The sequence below is a fragment of the Nycticebus coucang genome, chromosome 5 (genome assembly GCF_027406575.1).
Source record: "Nycticebus coucang isolate mNycCou1 chromosome 5, mNycCou1.pri, whole genome shotgun sequence".
NCBI lineage: Eukaryota > Metazoa > Chordata > Mammalia > Primates > Lorisidae > Nycticebus > Nycticebus coucang.
Genome location: NC_069784.1, coordinates 46,497,836 through 46,517,797, shown reverse-complemented (window position 1 = coordinate 46,517,797; position 19,962 = coordinate 46,497,836). Strand labels below are relative to the sequence as shown.

At 41.7% G+C, this 19,962-nt stretch overlaps 1 protein-coding gene and 1 non-coding gene across 10 annotated transcripts in view; both read right to left on the bottom strand.

The window, feature by feature from the left end:
• Positions 1-19,962, bottom strand: part of SLC22A15 (solute carrier family 22 member 15) — an 87,470-nt gene that overhangs the window by 31,969 nt on the left and 35,539 nt on the right. For all 9 annotated transcript variants that reach the window (XR_008380157.1, XR_008380151.1, XR_008380152.1 and 6 more), the window contains exons 3-6: positions 18,882-19,014; positions 18,094-18,258; positions 10,439-10,568; positions 1,495-1,710 (exon numbers count right to left, since the gene is read on the bottom strand). Coding sequence is in view for 2 of the 9 variants with exons in the window: in XM_053591368.1 (XP_053447343.1) it covers positions 1,495-1,710; positions 10,439-10,568; positions 18,094-18,258; positions 18,882-19,014 (644 nt within the window). In the remaining 7 variants the exon portion in view is untranslated. The remainder of the gene's footprint in view (positions 1-1,494; positions 1,711-10,438; positions 10,569-18,093; positions 18,259-18,881; positions 19,015-19,962) is intronic.
• On the bottom strand, positions 4,107-4,227 carry LOC128587041 (small nucleolar RNA SNORA32). The gene has a single exon (XR_008380472.1). It is a non-coding gene; the product is annotated as a small nucleolar RNA SNORA32 (small nucleolar RNA).

Sequence of the window (19,962 nt, the reverse complement as noted above, 5' to 3'; positions counted from 1 at the left end):
CTGAGGCCTGCTTCCAGATGGCTGTGGTCTAGAGGGGCAGGGGGGAGGTCTTAGGTTCTTTGTGCTACAAGGAATGGTTCAGCTGAACGGTGTGAGGTGGAGGCACAGATCCACACGGCCTTCCAGGGGCGTGGAGGTCCTGGCCTTGTCTTGAGCAGAGATCTGACAATCAGAATCTCTGACTGCAGCTGAATGACAAAAGGCCCTCCCTTTTAAAAGCTCTGCCTTTCTGCTTAAATTCAGGAAATTTGGTATTTTGAGAGGATAATCTGCCACTTTCCCTCCTTCACCAACTCCTCTTTCCTTGTCCTCAAACCACTTGCTGTCATTCCGGGGCAGCCTCCAGAGCTAGCGCCGAGTTCAGTAACACAGCCTTCGGGGCAGACACATACAAGCCCCAAAGTACCAGTCTAGTCCTTTAGCCAGTAGATCTGATTATTATGACCGACTTTTATGACACTTTCAGTAGAATGTATAATATTAAAAATATGTGAAATCTATAACTTGTACATGTCCATCCATTTCTCCCCTTTCTACAATTTCAGTTTTTAAATGGAGCTCTCCTGAAACCCTGACCACAGCTTATATACACACTGAGAGCCCTCTGAGAGCAGGTGGGAATAAGCTAAACAACTAGAAAATCAGCTCCGGAGAGAGTTCACCAGTCCCATCACTGATCTGCACACATGCCCCAGGTTCATCCCGTCACGCTCCTGGGGCCCCCTCTCTCTGATGGGGACATTCAGATGTCTCCGTGGGACACAGAGTACTGCGATTAGGGCGCTAGGAAACTGCTTGATGCCAAAACCAAAGGCAGGGATTTTTAAAGTCCTATTTAGAAACTCTTCTGTCTCTGTATGCTTGTTTTCTTTCTTTCCTTTTAGTGAGGAATGTATCTACATTTGAAGAAAGGAAAAAGACTTTTAAAATTGTAATTTAATATGTAAACCAATAACAAAAAATGAATACAAATCACACTGAGCACTTCTTATAACTGCAAGAGTCATATGTTGAGTACTACAAATTTAATTGTTTTTTCATCTTAAAATGTGCATACTTTTTTTTTTGTACCTTCTGTATTTACATTTTACATCGAATACCTCAAGAGCAAAGATGTGTTTCTGATGTCTTCTTACTAAGTTCAGAGGGCCTGCCCACTGCTGGAGAGACAGTGCTGTGACAGCAGGGTCCAAACCATGCCCGGAGCTAAGGGACAAGGGCCTTGGTTTTAAGAAAATGCCTGTGGCTCAAAGGAGAATGGTACCAGCCCCATATACCGGAGGTGGTGGGTTCAAACCCGGCCCCGGCCAAAAAAATAAATAAATAAAAACAACAAAAGAGTTTGGAAAAAAAACTTAAACAAAAAAAAAAAAAAAACAACCTCTTGCTGACAAAACAGGTAAAGCTGTCAGTAGCTGTGAAGAAGGAAGAGATAACTGAGAGAGCTTTAGCAAGGTGAGTGGAAGATGGAGACACCCCTTTGGGTTTAATTACCAGATGAACATCAGGATCAGAGTGTGCCCTAAGAGGACGCGGTAACGGAAGAGATCCAGGAAACTTCCAGTCTCCCTGCAGCTCCTGTTGGTCGCATGTCTCAGTGAGAATGTGCACTTGAGCTTCCGGTTCCTCCTGGCGATGAGGTACAGGGCTTCCTCAGCCTCACTCAGTCGACCCTGGGAGTATAACCAACGAGGTGATTCAGGAATGAATCTGAAAGAGACGTCATTAAAGGCTGTGTATTCATCTAGGCACACGTGCACAGAACGGAGAAAAATCACCCTCACCACACAGGGATCCCCTGCTAGGCTCAAAGCTCGCCTCTCCCAGAGATACGTGCACTGCCTTCAGCAGCAACCCAGCGCCACATGTAGCCTACTTCATCACTAAAACCCAGAGCATGCTTTCAAAACAGTGGCTTAAACAAGTAAGCAGTAGGCATTGACTTCAATAAATTTTAACACGTGACTATCAAGTTAAGTTTATAGTACTGACCAATGCCCTCCCATCTCCATGGGTGGCCCCTGGACGGAATACAAACTTCACAGAACAAATCTTTTTATAAAAAGATTTATTCTGTAAAATTTGGATTCAGTTAAAAGCTTGCGCTGAAGGGTCCAGAAGGCCACACACGGCCCCAAGGCCGCAGGTCCCCCCACCCCCACCCCAAATCCTAGCCAAATGTTGTTAGGATAATACTGTAAAGACACTGGGCTTTTTAAGTTCTGAAAGTCTCATACAGTAGATAGAAATCTTTAATTATCTCATCAGGAAAAAAAATAGATTTTACAAAAAGTGAAGTGTGGCTGGGTGCAGTGGCTCACGCTTGTAATCCTAGCACTCTGGGAGGCCAAGGTGGATGGACTGCCTGGGCTCAGGAGTTCGAGACCAGTCTGAGCTAGAGTGAGACCCCCGTCTCTACTAAAAATAAGAAAAACTAGCTGGGCATCGTGGCAGGTGCTTATAGTTCCAGCTACTTGGGAGGCTGAGGCAAGAGAATGGCTCAAGCCCAAGAATTTGCAGTTGCTGTGAGCTATGATGCCACAGCACTCTACCCAGGGTGGCTGAGTGAGATGGCTCTGTTTCAAAAAAAAAAAAAAAGTGAAGTGTTTTTTAACATAGTGATATGTTGTTTAGGAGGTAGAGCTTGTTTTATGACTGCACATAAAAATGAAACAGTTTATTACAGCTACTTTTGAGCACTTACTGCTTCAGAATACTCAAATCACCTGATACTTTATTTTTATTTATTTTTTTTATTAAATCATAACTGTATACATTGATATGATCATGGGGCATCATACACTCGCTTCATAGACCATTTGGCACATTTTCATCACAATGGTTAACATAGCCTTCCCGGCATTATCTCAGTTACTATGCCAAGACATTTATATTCTACATTTACCAAGTTTCGCAAATACCCCTGTAAGATGCACCACAGGTATGATCCCACCGATCCCCCTTCCTCTACCCACCACGCCCCCTCCCTCCCCTCCCTTTCCCACTTCACCCTATTGTTAGGTTGTAACTGGGTTATAGCTTTCATGTGAGAGCCCCAAATTAGTTTCATAGTAGGGCTGAGTACATTGGGTACTTTTTCTTCCATTCTTGAGATACTTTACTAAGAAGAATATGTTCCAGCTCCATCCATTTAACATGAAAGAGATAAAGTCTCCACCTTTCTTTAAGGGTGCATAATAATCCATGGTGTACATATACCACAATTTATTAATCCATTCGTGGATCGATGGGCACTTGGGCTTTTTCCATGACTTAGCAATTATGAATTGGGCTGCAATAAACATTCTGGTACAAATATCTTTGTTATGTTGTGATTTTTGGTCTTCTGGGTATATGCCCAGCAGAGGAATTACAGGATTGAATGGCAGATCTATTTTTAGATCTCTGAGTGTTCTCCATATATCTTTCCAAAAGGAATGTATTAATTTGCATTCCCACCAGCAGTGCAGAAGTGTTCCCTTTTCTCCACATCCACGCCAACATCTCAGGTCTTGAGATTTTGTGATATAGGCTAGTCTCACTGGAGTTAGATGATATCTCAAAGTAGTTTTGATTTGCATTTCTCCAATGATTAAAGATGATGAGCATTTTTTCATATGTCTGAAGGCCGCGCGCCTGTCTTCTTCAGGGAAGTTTCTCTTCAAATCCCTTGCCCAGCCTGCGATGGGATCCCTTGTTTTTTTCTTGCGGATGCGTTTGAGTTCTCTGTGGATTCTGGTTATTAAACCTTTGTCAGAGATATACCCTGCAAATATCTTCTCCCATTCTGAGGACTGTTTGCTTGCTTTACTTACTGTGTTCTTGGGTGTGCAGAAGCTTTTTAGTTTGATCAAGTCCCACTAGTGTATTTTTTTTTTTAAAAAAAAAACAAACTTTTTATTAAGTTAGAAAAGATCGTTTTGATTTTGAAGTTTTTATTCTATTTCGTAATAAATCTCTGTGGCCCAAAGGAAATCCTTTTTTTTTTTTTTTTGTCTGCTATAACATTTATTAGACAATTACAGTTACTTGCTTTGTATTTCCACGTGGACAGTGCTCACACATAGGCAATGGAGGTAAAACAATAGTCTAATGAAAGGTTAATAAAATGTCCCCAATAGGCTGAGTGCTAGCAGAGTAGCAGATAGGAAACCTAGTGGGAAGCTTTTTTATGGTCATGTCTTTGGCAATTGAGAAACTGCATTCCAAAACCCTTGGTAAGGGCCAGTAACTTTGCATTGATTTCAAGGGGTGACTCTGAAAGGTCAGACAACTTTTAATGACTTATTACAGAGGGGATAACTATATGCCTTTTTTTTTTATTATTAAATCATAGCTGTGTACATTGATATGATCTTGGGGCATCATTCACTAGCTTTACAGACCGTTTACCAAGTTTCACATATACCCTTGTAAGATGCACTGCTGGTGTAATCCCACCAATCCCCTCCCCTCTACCCACCTCCCCCCTCCCTCCCCTCCCTTTCCCCTATTCTTAGGTTGTAACTGGGTTATAGCTTTCATGTGCAAACCCTAAATTAGTTTCATAGTAGGTCTGAGTACCCAGTAGTGTATTTTTGAAGCTGCTTCAATTGCCCGGGGGGTCCTCCTCATAAAATACTCGCCCAGACCAATTTCTTCAAGGGTTTTCCCTGCACTCTCCTCTAGTATTTTTATAGTTTCATGTCTTAAGTTTAAATCTTTAATCCAATGAGAGTCTATCTTAGTTAATGGTGAAAGGTGTGGGTCCAATTTCAGTCTTCTGCAGGTTGCCAGCCAGTTCACCCAGCACCATTTGTTAAATAGGGAATCTTTTCCCCACTGAATGTTTTTAATTGGCTTGTCAAAGATCAAATAACAGTAAGTAGCTGGATTCATCTCTTGGTTCTCTATTCTGTTCCAGATATCTACTTCTCTGTTTTTCTGCCAATACCATGCTGTTTTGATCACTATCGATTTGTAGTAAAGTCTGAGGTCTGGTAGCGTGATTCCTCCTGTTTTGTTTTTATTTCTGAGTAATGTCTTGGCTATTCGAGGCTTTTTCTGATTCCATATAAAACGAAGTATTGTTTTTTCAAGATCTTTAAAGTATGACAGCGGAGCTTTAATAGGGAGTGCGTTAAAATTATATATTGCTTTGGGTAGTATGGACATTTTAATAATGTTGATTCTTCCCAGCCATGAGCATGGTATGTTTTTCCATTCGTTAACATTTTCAGCTATTTCTTTTCTTAGAGTTTCATAGTTCGCTTTATAGAGATCTTTCATGTCTTTTGTTAGGTAAATTCACAAATATTTCATCTTCTTTGGCACTACTGTGAATGGGATAGAGTCCTTAACTGTTTTTTCAACTTGACTGTTGTTGGTGTATATAAAGGCTACCGATTTATGGATGTTGATTTTGTAACCTGAGACGCTGCTGTATTCCTTGATCACTTGTAGGAGTTTTGTAGTAGAGTCCCTAGTGTTTTCCAGATACACAATCATATCATCTGCGAAGAGCGAAAGTTTGATCTCTTCTGACCCTATATGGATACCCTTGATCGCCTTTTCTTCCCTAATTGCAGTGGCTAAAACTTCCATTACAATGTTGAAAAGCAATGGAGACAATGGGCAGCCTTGTCTGGTTCCTGATCTGAGTGGAAATGATTCCAATTTAACTCCATTCAATATGATATTGGCTGTGGTTCTAAGAGGGAAATTTATAGCACTGCAAGCCTTCCCCAAGAGAACGGAAAGAGAGGAAGTTAAAAACTTAATGGGACATCTCAAGCAACTGGAAAAGGAAGAACATTCCAACCCCAAACCCAGTAGAAGAAAAGAAATAACCAAAATTAGAGCAGAATTAAATGAAATTGAAAACAAAAGAATAATACAACAGATCAATAAACCAAAAAGCTGGTTTTTTGAAAAGGTCAATAAAATAGATAAACCTCTGGCCAACCTAATCAGAAAAAAAAGAGTAAAATCTCTAATATCATCAATCAGAAACAACGAAGACGAAATAACAACAGACTCCTCAGAAATCCAAAAAATCCTTAATGAATATTACAAGAAACTTTATTCTCAGAAATATGAAAATCTGACGGAAATTGACCGATACTTGGAAGCACGTCACCTTCCAAGACTTAGCCAGAATCAAGTGGAAATGTTGAACAGACCCATATCAAGTTCAGAAATAGCATCAACTATACAAAACCTCCCTAAAAAGAAAAGCCCGGGACCAGGTGGTTTCACGTCAGAATTCTACCAAATCTTTAAAGAGGAATTAGTACCTATATTACTCAACCTGTTCCAAAAGGTAGAAAAAGAAGGAAGACTACCCAACACGTTCTATGAAGCAAACATCACCCTGATCAAACCAGGAAAAGACCCAACAAGAAAAGAAAATTATAGACCAATATCACTAATGAATATAGATGCAAAAATATTCAACAAGATCCTAACAAACAGAATCCAGTAACACATCAAACAAATTATACATCATGACAAAGTAGGTTTTATCCCAGGGTCTCAAGGCTGGTTCAATATACGTAAATCTATAAATGTGTAATTCAGCACATAAACAAATTAAAAAACAAAGACCATATGATTCTCTCAACTGATGCAGAAAAAGCTCTTGATAATATCCAGCATCCCTTCATGATCAGAACACTCAAGAAAATTGGTCTAGAAGGGACTTTTCTTAAACTGATAGAGGCCAGCTACAGCAGACACCTTAGCTTTAATAAGTCTTCAGAGTATTTCCTGATCCTCCAAGACATTGAGGAATAAAAGTTAATTTCTGGTTAACTGCTAGCTACTTTCCAAAAGTGTTGGACAATTATTTTGCCACTGCTATCTGCAAACACCTTCAAGACTTAAATACCATGAGTCTTTTTGTCTCTTCACACTTCCACATACACTTTCAGAGGACTTTTCAAAGACAAAACCAAGGAGGGAACACGGAAGCCTTGGTTACTAAACATGGCATCAAGTACTTTCGATCCCATTTGACATGGTCTGCTTAAAATGAAACTTAGTACTGGCTATTTAAAGGCACTTGATAGAATTCACTGTGCCTTTCCATGAGGGCAGTGAGCAGCAACAACATTACAGGACCGGAACCTCAATGGACAGCCATCCATCACTAACCCCTTGAGCATTTCAGTTTTGTACAGAGTAACATTAACAGGTGCTAAGAAGAAACAAAAAGGCAGGGATTTTCCCAGGAGCTCTGCTAACGAGGGAAGAGAATATTTACGTACAACATCTGATTGTCAGTAACAGGACAATGGCCATCTACAACATCCTGAAAAGTCCCTCTATTTAATTCTTCATTGCCACTCGATTACCACTGGCCTGCAAGTAAATGATCAAGTAAAACACTGTTCTGTTGGAAGTTAAGTCTGTAGACCATCAGATGGGTCAACTGGTCCCATCCACAAGACCTTATACGAGCTACTATGTACCTGATTATGTCTAAAATAAAAGACTAAATAAAAGATACACGAAGAAGGCAGAAGATAATAACAATTAAAACTGAGCAACATCAATAGGAAAGGTACCAAAATATTCAGTCATTACCATTATTAACTGTTATCTTTGGCAACCTGTAAGCCTCTGTGTTTTCATAATTATTTACCAGCCATAACGATTATTTTCAAAGGTTATAAATCATTTTTAGAGATGACATTTGAGAGTTGGGCTTTGAAAATTTTGTTCTGAGTTTATAACACTCTTCTAGGGAAAGGGTTTATTTTGATTATACAAACTTAGGAACTTATATTTCTCCTTATTTTTAGAGGCCAATAAGCTTAGTTACTTCTTTTTTTTATTAAATCATAGCTGTGTACATTAATGCGAAGCTTAGTTACTTCTACGAAGGGTTACCTACTTGCCAGTGGACAGATTTGGGAAAGTGAGTTCCAACACATGCAGATTATAAATACAAAACAGTAACACACACTTTTCAAAGAAGGAGTAAGCCTTCGAATGTGCTGTCCTGTACGCAGATGCAGGGGTCACCTGGGCCATGGTCACCTTTGGAAGCTAACATGCTAATTTAACAATGTTACCTCTGCTTGAAAATGTTCTGTGAATTTCCTTAAAGATGGTAAATCTTTATAAATTAAGGAGGCATTGATTTTTTAAAAAGTGAATCAAATTCAAGTACTGTGAAAATAAGGAATATTTTATTTAACCTAGGTAAAAATATTTCTGGCAAACAAACAAGCAAGGTGTGTAATTTGACTTCTTATGTTGTTGGTAGCTAACTCTGAAGCTAATTTCTAGTATTTCTGCACCCACATTTGGCTACACAGGCTCTGCTGTGCAGAAGGCCCTGGCTTGGGTGCTGGGAAAACCACAGGTGTGGAGCACAGAGCTTGCTGCTGTCAGAGAGCTCCCAGGTGAGAAGGAGAGAGAGGCTTCAGCATGAGCAGAAACTTGAGGGCCATTCACTCACAGGGTACAGGGAAGGGCTACAGAATTCTGAAGAGAAAGAGAATGACTTGTAACTGGACATATGATCAGAGAAAGCTTGGGTGGTGGCGTGTGAGCAAACCAGGGAGGTGGAATAAGGAGACGGGGCAGCGTTGAGCAGGTGAAGTGTTGAGCAGGGGCACAGAACAGAAAAGCAGAGGTGAGAGGGGACGAGGGGCTCCGCGTGCCTGAGCGCAGCTGTGGGGATGGGATGGGAGGACATGAAGGTGGGAACTGGAGGTGGACTGTGGGAAGCCTGGCGCTCCAGGGCTACCAGAGTGAGAATGTAATGTGTTCAAATCTCACGTCGTCTTCTCCCTCTGCTTTCTGTGTTTCAGAACCTGGATTCTCGTCCCAGCGAGTGACATCCCAACCTGGCACCAAGCAGTAACTAAGCCAGGCTACGCATTTGGAGAAAGAAGAGCAGAATGACTTGGGCGATCCATGAAGTGGTGCCACTGCTCAAGGGGAGATGAGAGCCAGATGGGCGGAGAAGGGGGAGATTGACTCAATGTTTTAAAATACGTTTATTCTTTAATAGTTACATGAATGCTTATTAATTCAAGGTACCATGCTAGACACCCATTTATTACTTTCAAAAATTTATAATACACAAGCCAATAAAATACTGTTATTTCTCCTTCCTAATAAAATTACCTCACTTGATTTCACATAACTCAACACATTTAATGAATTTTGCTTTTATAACACAGGCTATTTCTACTGTATTCATTTTTGCACTTAACCATTCTCTTGCTTTCAAAAGTAGTAGGAAAATATATTCGGTTCAGTCCCCATCAAATCTCAATGGAGGCTGGGCAAGGTGGCTCACACCTATAATCCTAGCACTTTGGGAGGCCAAGGAGGGAAAACTACTTGAGGCCAGAGGTTTGAAATGAGCCTGAGCAAGAGGGAGACCCCATATCTACAAAAAAAAAAAAATTTAGCCAGGAATGGTGGTATGCACCTGTAGTCCCAACTACTCAAGAGGGCTAGGCAGGAGGACTGCTGGAGCCCAGGAGTTTGAGGTTACAGTGAGCTATGATGACACCACTGTACTCTAGCCTGAGCAACAGAGCAAGACCCTGTCTCAAAAGAAAAAAGGAAACAACAAACCTCAATATAGGACCTGAATAAAGAGCTACTAAATTAAAGAGCTACCTGAGTTAAAATGCTATCATAGATGCCTCTCACTTCATGGCACAGAAGAAAGTCGGTACCATTGGCTGTACATTTTGTTTACGCCAAAGATTTTGACAATTAAAATCAGAGATCTAACACTTGAGGGAAGAAACACTTTTCATATGCCACATTAAAACTTCTGGTAAATTGGGCCTAAGTTGGAGACTTGTCTTGCAGCATTTGGGGGTGTTGTAGAGCACCCCAGCGTGACACCAGGGCCAGCCAGTCATTTACAGAACCCTGCCCTGACTGAGCAATCATCCTTACTGGTTCGGGCTTCTGTGAAGGACCTCTCCCATATCTCAGCCTGCTCCAGACGCCACACTGAGAGGCCCTGAGTTGGTACTCACCTGCAGGATAAGCACATGTCACCACCACATCGTCCACATACGCTCTACCCAGCATCACACCTCAGTCTCATACCCAGCGCATGCGTGATCCAGCCTAAAGACCTTTGAGCTTGAGGTGTTAAGCTGAAAAGAAACTGATTCTCTCTGCCAACAATCTGAAAGTTAAAATGCAGTCTACTAAGAGGTTGCTTTAAAAAAGGGATACCTGCATTCTGAATTAATTAAGCATCTCCCCTCCTAGGAGCTGCCAAGAATTGCAGCACTTGTGGAATTTAATTCTTCACCAAAGTGCAGGCAAGCTCCTGAAAGGGAATAATGTCGCTCATTGACCCACATCCTCCTAAAACATCCTTCGGCTAAAAAAAAACAAAAAACAATAACAACAAAAAAACCCCATTCCTTTGGCTTATTAAATTAAAACTCTAAGAGGAAAAACTACTTACAAAGACAAGAGAAAGACCACTGTCCCCTGCAGGTTAACCAGAACGGCTAGGGTCCTCCAGGAGCGGATGAAGTACCCTAACAGGGCATATTGGGCGATGCCAACTGCAAAGAAGAGGCCGCCAATCGATCCTAATTCGGGGAAAACAGAACTGTCACTGGAGAAAGTACCATCTGTCGCGCCATTTCCAACCCCAAGTCACAGAGCCAATTCTTTCCTTGTGAGATGTCAGCCCTACCCTGGCAAGTGCAAGTGGCAGACCAGGAAAAGAAAAAAATGTATCCAAATGTTGAGCATCAGATGATAAAACTATAAAAGAGGGCAGAAAATTAGTGGAAATGGAGGAAGGACAGATGAAAAATACAAACCATATGGAGAAAAAATGTATTAAAAGAGTTTGCCCAAATGCTTTCCAGGTTCAGTACTGACTCTCGTTGAAGGTTGGAAATGGGTGATATTGTTTTTAGGTCATGAGGTTATTGCAATACTGGGATTTAATCTTTATCACTGAGGCTGTCCTTGATATTCTTACCTTGAATCACAACCCACTCCCCCAACTCTCCCTGCTGCCCTTCCTACTTATCCCCAGCAGATACACATTTTGTAATTATTTGTTTCTCATCTATCACCCCAGTAGACCATAAACTCTGAAGAGGGTGGACATGGTAGCATGGTAGTAATCCCAGCACTGGGGGAGGCTGAGGTGAGAGGATTGTTTGAGCCCAGGGCTAGCAAGGGCAACACAGCAAGATCCCATCTATAAAAAATTTAAAATTTTTTTTTCATTTATTCATTTTTTTAATTGTGATTCATTGAAGGTACAAAGAATTAGGTTACGCTAATTGCATTTGTCAGATAAAGTCCCTCTTATAAGGGTGTCCCGCCCCCAAAGAAGTGTGCCACATACCGTAAAATTTTTTTTAAAGATCATGCATGGAGGCTTACATCTGTAATCCAAGCACTCGGGGAGGTTGAAGTGGGTGAACTGCTTAAGTTCAGCAGTTCAAAACCAGCTCAAGCAAGAGCAAGACCCCGTATCTATTAAAAAAAAAAAAATAGACAAAACTAGTGGGGCATGGTGGTGCACACCTGTAGTCCCAGCTACTTGGCAGCCTGAGGCAAGAGGATCACTTCACTCCAAGAGTTTGAGATTGCTGTGGGCTATGACGCCATGGCACTTTACCCAGGGTGACAAAGTGAGATTCTGTCTCAAAACAAAAACAAAAAAAGGTGGTGCATGGCCATAGTCCCAGCTACTAGGGAGGCTAAGATGGGAGGCTCCCTTGAGCCCAGGAGTTCTAGGCTCCAGAGCTATGATGATGCTACTATACTCTAGCCTGGGTGTCAGAGTATTAGTCTGTGTCTAAAAAAAGGGTGTGTGGGCGGGGAACTCCTCAAAGCATGGATTTTTGTCAGCATACTGATGCAAAAATATAAACCACAGAATTGTAAAGAATCTTATATGTTTTTTGAAATAGATACTGAAAACCACTGGCTTGCCCAATATTCTTGTAAATTCTATGCTTCTGACACACTTTCTACAACTGCTACTATTACTATCAGTAGGGATAACAGCCACTATTTACTGAGCATATGGTTTCACATACATTGTCCAATAAAGCAAGCAGCATTATCAATCAAATAATTGATAATTGAAGTGAGGCAATAGCTCAGAGTGGCAGTGAAGCTATCTGAGGACATAGAGCTGCAGGTGGCAGAGCCAGGACTAGTCCCCAGTCTGTCTGATGAGACCGTCTGCATCCGACACCAGGTGGCAGAGCCAGGACTAGTCCCCAGGTCTGTCTGATGAGACCGTCTGCATCCGACACCAGGTGGCAGAGCCAGGACTAGTCCCCAGTTCTGTCTGATGAGACGGTCTCCATCCAACACCAGGTGGCAGAGCCAGGACTAGTCCCCAGGTCTGTCCGATGAGACGGTCTCCATCCGACACCAGGTGGCAGAGCCAGGACTAGTCCCCAGGTCTGTCCCAAGAGACGGTCTGCATCCAACACCAGGTGGTAGAGCCAGGACTAGTCCCCAGGTCTGTCTGATGAGACGGTCTGCATCCAACACCAGGTGGCAGAGCCAGGACTAGTCCCCAGGTTTGTCTGATGAGACCGTCTGCATCCGACACCATGCTTCTCCTCTACCTCCCTTCCGTGGAAAGGTAATTTTTGTGGACATTTCACAGCAGTATAACCTTATTCATCATGTTACAAAATTTTTCTACAACCATCCTGTAAAACAAATGTTTTCTTTGATTCCTGTCCATAGCTTATCCCTCTGTAATGAAGAGTAATGACTTGTATACTGTTTGTCCTAGCAAGGAAAATAGGAAGACAAAAATAAGCCAGAAAAGGGAGCTGATGGCACATCTGGAGTGTTCAGAACACATCTTCTGATGAGTAAGGAATAAAGGCAGTGTGATTTTTCCTAGAAATCTGAGATGATCAATAGCTATTACAGGTTCATTACAGCATATCAAATACCACGTGGCTTCCAAGAATAAGGCTTCTTGTCATTGCTCAGAACACTTCTGAGCACTCAGTATCCCTTAATAACAATGTAGATAAAAAGTAGACATTCCAAGGATGGGATGGTTTCCGAGGGACCAAGTTCAGATCTAATTCTGCCAGGTGCTACTGTGCAACCTTGAGAAAATGGCTAAATGTCTCTGAGCCTCAGTTTTCTCATTAGTGAAATGGAATGATAATACCTATCTCAAAGGGCAATTCTTTTTTTTTTTTTGTAGCGACAGAGTCTGACTTCATGGCCCTCGGTAGAGTCCCGCGGCATCACACAGCTCACAGCAACCTCCAACTCCTGGGCTTAAGCGATTCTCTTGCCTCAGCCTCCCGAGTAGCTGGGACTACAGGCTCAAAGGGCAATTCTTATTTGATTCAGATGAAATAATCATGTTACACAAATAATAATTATATTGTCTTGCTGTAATCTGGGTTTAGCTCCTTCTATACAGAATATTTCCTCCTAGGTCTGCTCTCTCATTCCAAGACTCCTACCCTCACTACTGGAGAACAGACCTTTTATTTTATCTGTGTGATTCAAGTGGGGGCTGCCAACTATCATGCACTCAGCGAAAGAGTGACTCCGCCTGGGCCAGAGTTCTGACCCAGGATCTCAAATACGAGGCTTGATGCTCCTGGGCCCCGTTTCTGACTGAGCAGAGGAAAAGCCTTTCAGAGATGGTGGGGAGCAGGTCTGAGAAGCATCTGACTTCCTGGTTGAGAGCATCTCCAAGGCCTGGCTCATGGTCTAGTTATGTGAACCAAATGGTCTCCCTTCATGTATGAGCTCATTAGAGTCGAGTCTCTCTCATAGTTAGTACGACTGGACATCAGCAGGCTATGAGGACAAGAGGAAATGATTCAAAGGCATCTAATTTGGTGACCTTCACTACTGTGATGACATAGGCAGAGGTCCCAGCAGACAGAGATTTTAGGTGGAAAGAAAGTAGTAATTTTTACTGGAGGGTCTAACAGACACAGCTAATATCTAGCAGGAAGCTGCATGTATGTGTCTGGAACTGACAACAGGGAGAAGGCATAGAGACATAAATGTAAAGTACTCTCGGCTATTTGGTTTAAAAAATTAATAAAAAATGAACATGTCTGCAGAAAGAGGGACGGAGGGAGGGGGGTGGGGCCTTGGTGTGTGTCACACTTTATGGGGGCAAGACATGATTGCAAGAGGGACTTTATCTAACAATTGCAATCAGTATAACCTGGCTTACTGCACCCTCAATAAATCCCCAACAATAACAAAAAAAAAAAATTGAACACGTCAAGTCGCCATTTTTGTATATTGTAACCCCGGAGGACCATAGTGGCTTTCTAACTATTTATTTATATGCCTTTAAATATATACCTATTTTTTAGATTTATTTCTATTTGTTTTTTATTCATTTCAAGTCTGCTATCCCTCCCTGGTTTATACTAGTAAAAACTAAATGGCAGCAGGTTAGAAAATGGGATATTGCTATGACTTCATCTTTGTAAATGGCACCAATGAGCCATCCAGTTTTTAAACGCAAACCACGAGATTTCCTTGAGTCCTCTCCCTCTCCATCTCTGCGGGTCCTTTATCAAGTCCCCCTCCCACCCAAATCCAGCTCAAATGCACCCTCTGCCCTCCCTCTCCACTGCTCCCATCCTGTCTGAGCCACCACTGATTTCACGTGGCCAACTACAACTGCCTACTAAATGATCCCTCAATTTCTACTTTCTCCTCAACCATCTACTCCTCATACACCTGCCGGGGTATCTTTCTGTACAAACGAGATCCTATTGCCCTTCTTTTAAATATAACACACTGGCTTCTCACTGTACTTCAGATAAAAAAAAAACAAAAAAACAAACAATTCCTCATTTGGCCTACTATGGGTCCTATATCATCTGGTCCCTTCCAGCCTCTCACTTCACTCTTGCCCTAACTCTCTGCACCAAAGCCACAGGCATCCTTTCAGTTCTCAAGGAAGTTCCTTCCTACCTCAGGACCTTAGTCCTTGCCATTCCAACTGGCTGGAATGTTCTTCCAGAATTTCACATGCTTAGAGCTTTCTTATCAGTCATGTCTTAGATCTAACACCTGCACTGAGGTTTTCTCTAACTATCCTACTTAATGTAACTACCACCTGCAATTATGGCCTAGCCCTTTACCCCGTTTAATTTTCTTCATTATACCTAGAATTTTCACCTATTAATTTTCACCTATTTTCTCTGCCGCCTCTAATTAAAGCATAAGCTCCATGAGACCCAGGACCCCTCCCCATATATCCCTGTCTCATCCAGCCTGTTATCCAAAGTGCCTAATAAAGCAATGTCTGGTTTAAAGCAGGGTCTATTGAGTAAATGAATGTTATGGCAGAAATATGCACAGGAAGAGCTCTGAAGCACACCCTCCCTGCAAGAGGTCAACCACAGTCGTCCCACTGGGGCTAGGACTACCTACATTTTTTACAATGATCACCAATTCTTTCTGTTATGCAAAGATATTACTGTAAGAATACAAATAATAAATACAGCTCTATGAAAGTTTTCACAGCTTTAGTATTTTCTGTTTTTCAGTCCTCAGTAATTTTCTGCAGTTAGCCTCCTTCTTCTTATGAACCACTATATTGCAAACTGGTCAAAAACGGATGCTTGCAGTTTGTACTTACTTTTTCATACATACTTTACACACTGTTTTATAAATACTTCAAGTATTTTGTAATCAAGAATAATTTTACCACCCAATTTTTTATTGCTAAATAATTAGGTTGTTTCTAAAGAATTCCCCATTGCTGCACATTTAGTTTCTTCCCCATCTTCTTGAGGTTATGAGCTTGTCTGAAGCCACAGAGGTGTATAAGATCATGCTGGAGAGAAATCAGCTTGACACGGACAAAACCATGGGGAAGACGTCAGTTGCACAAGACAGGGAGAAAAGCTCCTCACCAAAGTAAGGACAGCCTTACTCTGTCCCTGGTGCAGGTCACTGTACCTGCCCTTGGGGAACTCTCATGCTTACTGAATTTGGCAACCATCTGGTAACACTGTTAAGGGCTTTTTCCTGACTCCGTTTTTTTCTTTGCTACAGAAAATCTAATAGCCTCGTCTTAATCCAGCTTCAATGACGAGAACAGAAGGTCAAAGTACTTTAATTGGAATCTTTTCACTGGTTTCAGGCCACTGGCAAGGGAGCAAGAGACCAGGAGGTCTTTCTTTTTATCCAACATGCAACGGGACAAGGATAATCCTAACATAATCTGCCCGGGTGGAGACAGTTACACATCTTTTGTAAAAAAAAAAAAAAAGCATCCTCAAGCTCATGCAACAACTAAGATCAAGTGTGAACATATTAATGAAGAAATGTGTCAGATACATAAAAAATATGCATGAATGATGCTTTACATGTGCACAGTTTTGGCCTTCAGGAAAACTGAAATCAAAAATGAAAGTGCCTTAATGCTTTCCCTGGACACAGGGAGCAGCTGTGATTGCCAGTGTTACAAATTTCTTGGAAAGTCCTAGAAAAAGTACTATTGAGAAAAATGACCTTAAAGTCTCCATGCAAATTAAAGACTCATGAGGACGTGTTCTTACTGGTCTTAGCTTAGGTGCTGGGCTAGAGAGAAAAAGTAGGTTGTTCCAAAAAATACTATAGATGCTGCTATAGATGAGGGGAATGACAAAGCTCTGTTTTGTGACAGCCCAGCAGGAAACCCATCTGGTGGGATGGAACTGGTATCTCTCGTTCCCTACACTAGTTCTAACCAGTCCAACGCTATCCATCCTTCAGCTCGCCAACTGCTTAGTGGACATAAAACAAAGCAGGAGTCCATTTTATTTAGCCTTTGTCTTCCAGCTCAATTCAACATTAAAAACAACAACAGAAATAACAGGCTGACCCGGCCAGCACTCAGGTGAGGTTCCACGAGGACAGTCCTCAGGGGAGAATAAGAAGGATGTGAGCTTGGGCATCAGCCAGACCCAGGCTGCACTCCTCTGGCCCTATCTGTTATGAGCTATGTGACAACAGGCATGTCACCTCGCCCTCCAGAGGCTCAACTTCCTCATCCGTAAAATGAAGGTAGAAATTCTTGTCAGCTCTGGGGATATTACAGATCTATGTCAAATGCCTAGCATGGTACCCGGGACATTACACTCAGAAGTGATGGCTGGCACTTTTCATCAGTTCTAAAGAAAGACAGTGACATTCCCTTCATATTAACGTATATCCTCACTCAGATTCATTTTTATCAGTTGCATGGACAATCTATTTCCCATATTAATATAACAACTAATGTTGTTATATTACCAGTCTTTGTCAAATGAACAAAAATAAAACAAACAGGAGAGTTCTCATTGCAAATCTAAGTCCACAAAGTAGAGTCTTAGACATAGGCTTAAGCTTTCTCAAGACAATATTTTAAGTCACATAACCATTTAAAATCATTTATTTTGCTATATAGATAATGTGAATACATTGAAAATAAGGTAGGGGCTCGGCGCCCATAGCACAGTGGTTATGGAACCTGGCCCGGGACAGCTAAACCACAATGACAACTGCAACAAAAAATAGCTGGGCGTTGTAGCAGGTGCCTACCTGGGAGGCTGAGGCAAGAGAATTGCATAAGCCCAAGAGTTTGAGGTTTCTGTGAGCTGTGTCGCTACACACTCTACCGAGGATGACACAGTGAAACTCTGCCTCAAAAAAAAAAAAAATGCAGAATAGAGCTTCAATTTTAGAAATTAAGAAATGCTATAATAGTACTACCTGCTGACTTAAGAGGAATGGTTAAAACCAGAGAGGGCTGTAAAACAAGGACTTAATAAAATATATTAAGATGACTCAAAAAAAGGAGTTTGCTATTTCTGCACTATTTTTCAGTTTAAGTTGTAAAAAGTGGCTAATGCCCTTCTGAAGAAGTCGACACTCCCCATACAGTGTAGGCAACTCACGAGGTGGGTGGCAAGCCCCATGGAGAATTTGCTACAGGGGAATATAAATAAAATGATTCATTCAAGTCATAAAGAACAACCCAGGAAAGGCTATCTAATAATTGGATAGAGGACTTCAAGTCTAAATGCATTTCAGACTTGAGAGTTTCCCACAGGATTTCCCACCACTTCCGAATCTCCGTGAGTTAAGCAGTACCTGCGAGTGCCCAGTAGGCGGTGCCCACACACTCATTCAGCAAGACAAAGGCCACCAGAGACATCCCTCCATTCATCACGCCCACCAGGAAGCGAGTTACTGCAAAGAACTCATATGAAGGGGAAAATCCATTTGCAATAGCAAATAAGATGTCAAGACCGAAACCTAGAAAGAGAGAACAATATTCAATAATCCAGAGGCAAAATAGCATCTGATGAAAGTCATAAATTAGATTCATTAGTTTGTAAAATAAGCCTTTGTAAAGTTAACTTTTCTGAGCTATGTTTTTTTACAGTTTCCCTTAAAACTATAAAGAAAAACAGGTTTATTTTCTTTGTTACATGATTTCTGCCACTCACACTCAGTTTTCGATTATTCACAATAATGCTGGAAATTGAAAGATCTTTTGCTGTCAAGGGTACTATGCCAAGTCCTGCAGAGCTCATTTAAAATGAATCAACACACAGAGACGTAAAGAAACAGATCCAGTAAACTGTCTTAATCTTTTGATATTCTCCTTAAAAACATGGCACAAATGAGAATTTGGGTGTTGCAGAATGTGCCATCACCTATGAAAAGTTTACAACGCAAATATCTGGCCTTAACCAGATGGGTTAGTCAGTAAAAAGTGCTTGGCCAGAATCAACTCTGGCTGCAGTCTGGCCTTTTTGCAGTGTCATAAAAATTAGTTCTGCATTCAGTTCTGTGCCAGTTCACTGAGAACCGTAAGGAAACAGCCCTCTTCTTATCTCCTCTTAACGCAGTTCATGAACACTCTAATAGATTACCTGTGAGATAGACTTTTTTCCTTCCAAAGCGGTCTGACAGCTGACCAAAAGAGATTACTCCAACGAACACACCACTGAAGAAGAAGGAGCTTGCTGCACTGACCTTGTAAGATCTGTTGGCAATTAAGAACCACTAGAGGAAGAAAAACATATGATAGACTTTTAGGTTACAGAAAAGGGAATGGATTGAGCTATTAAAAAACTGAAAGTATAACAGAAGCTTGTTACTGCAACTACCATGCTGCACGGCCCCCTATAAGCCATAATCTGGTGGGACGTCCATCTCAGACAATGTCCGATTGAGATTTTATTTTCAGAAACACTAAACATTGGCTCGGTGCTTGTAGCTCAGTGGCTGGCCACATATACTGGAGATAGCAGGTTCAAATCCAGCCCGGGCCTGCCAAACAACAATGACAACTACAACCAAAAAACAGCCGGGTGTTGTGGTGGGTGCCTGTAGTCCCAGCACTTAGGAGGCTGAAGCAAGAGAATCACTTAAGCCCTGAGTTTGAGGTTGCTGTGAGCTGTCAGGCCACAGCATTCTACCGAGGGAGACATAGTGAAACTCTGTCTCAAAAAAAGTAACACTAGAGGGCAGTGCCTGTGGCTCAGTGAGTAGGGCACGGGCCCCATATACTGAAGGTGGCGGGTTCAAACCCGACCCCGGCCAAATTGCAACAAAAAAAAGAGCCGCGTGGTATGGGTGTGGCGGGTGCCTGTAGTCCCAGCTACTTGGAAGGCTGAAGCAAGAGAATCACCTAAGCCCAAGAGCTGGAGGTTGCTGTGAGCTGTGATGCCACAGCACTCTACCGAGGGCGACAAAGTGAGACTCTGTCTCTAAAATATATATATATATGTATATGTGTATATATATATATAAAGAAACACTAGAGATCATTATTGTTGTAATGCATCTTATTACAGAATTGAGGACAGTCTAAATACCTAATTATTTATACACCTGTTGACCTTCTCCCTCATCCCGAGGCCCTGTGTTTCTCGAGGAGTCTTGTCCCACGCATTTGCATTTCTCTGACGCCTAACATACTACACAGCACCTATGAATCAATAAATGAAC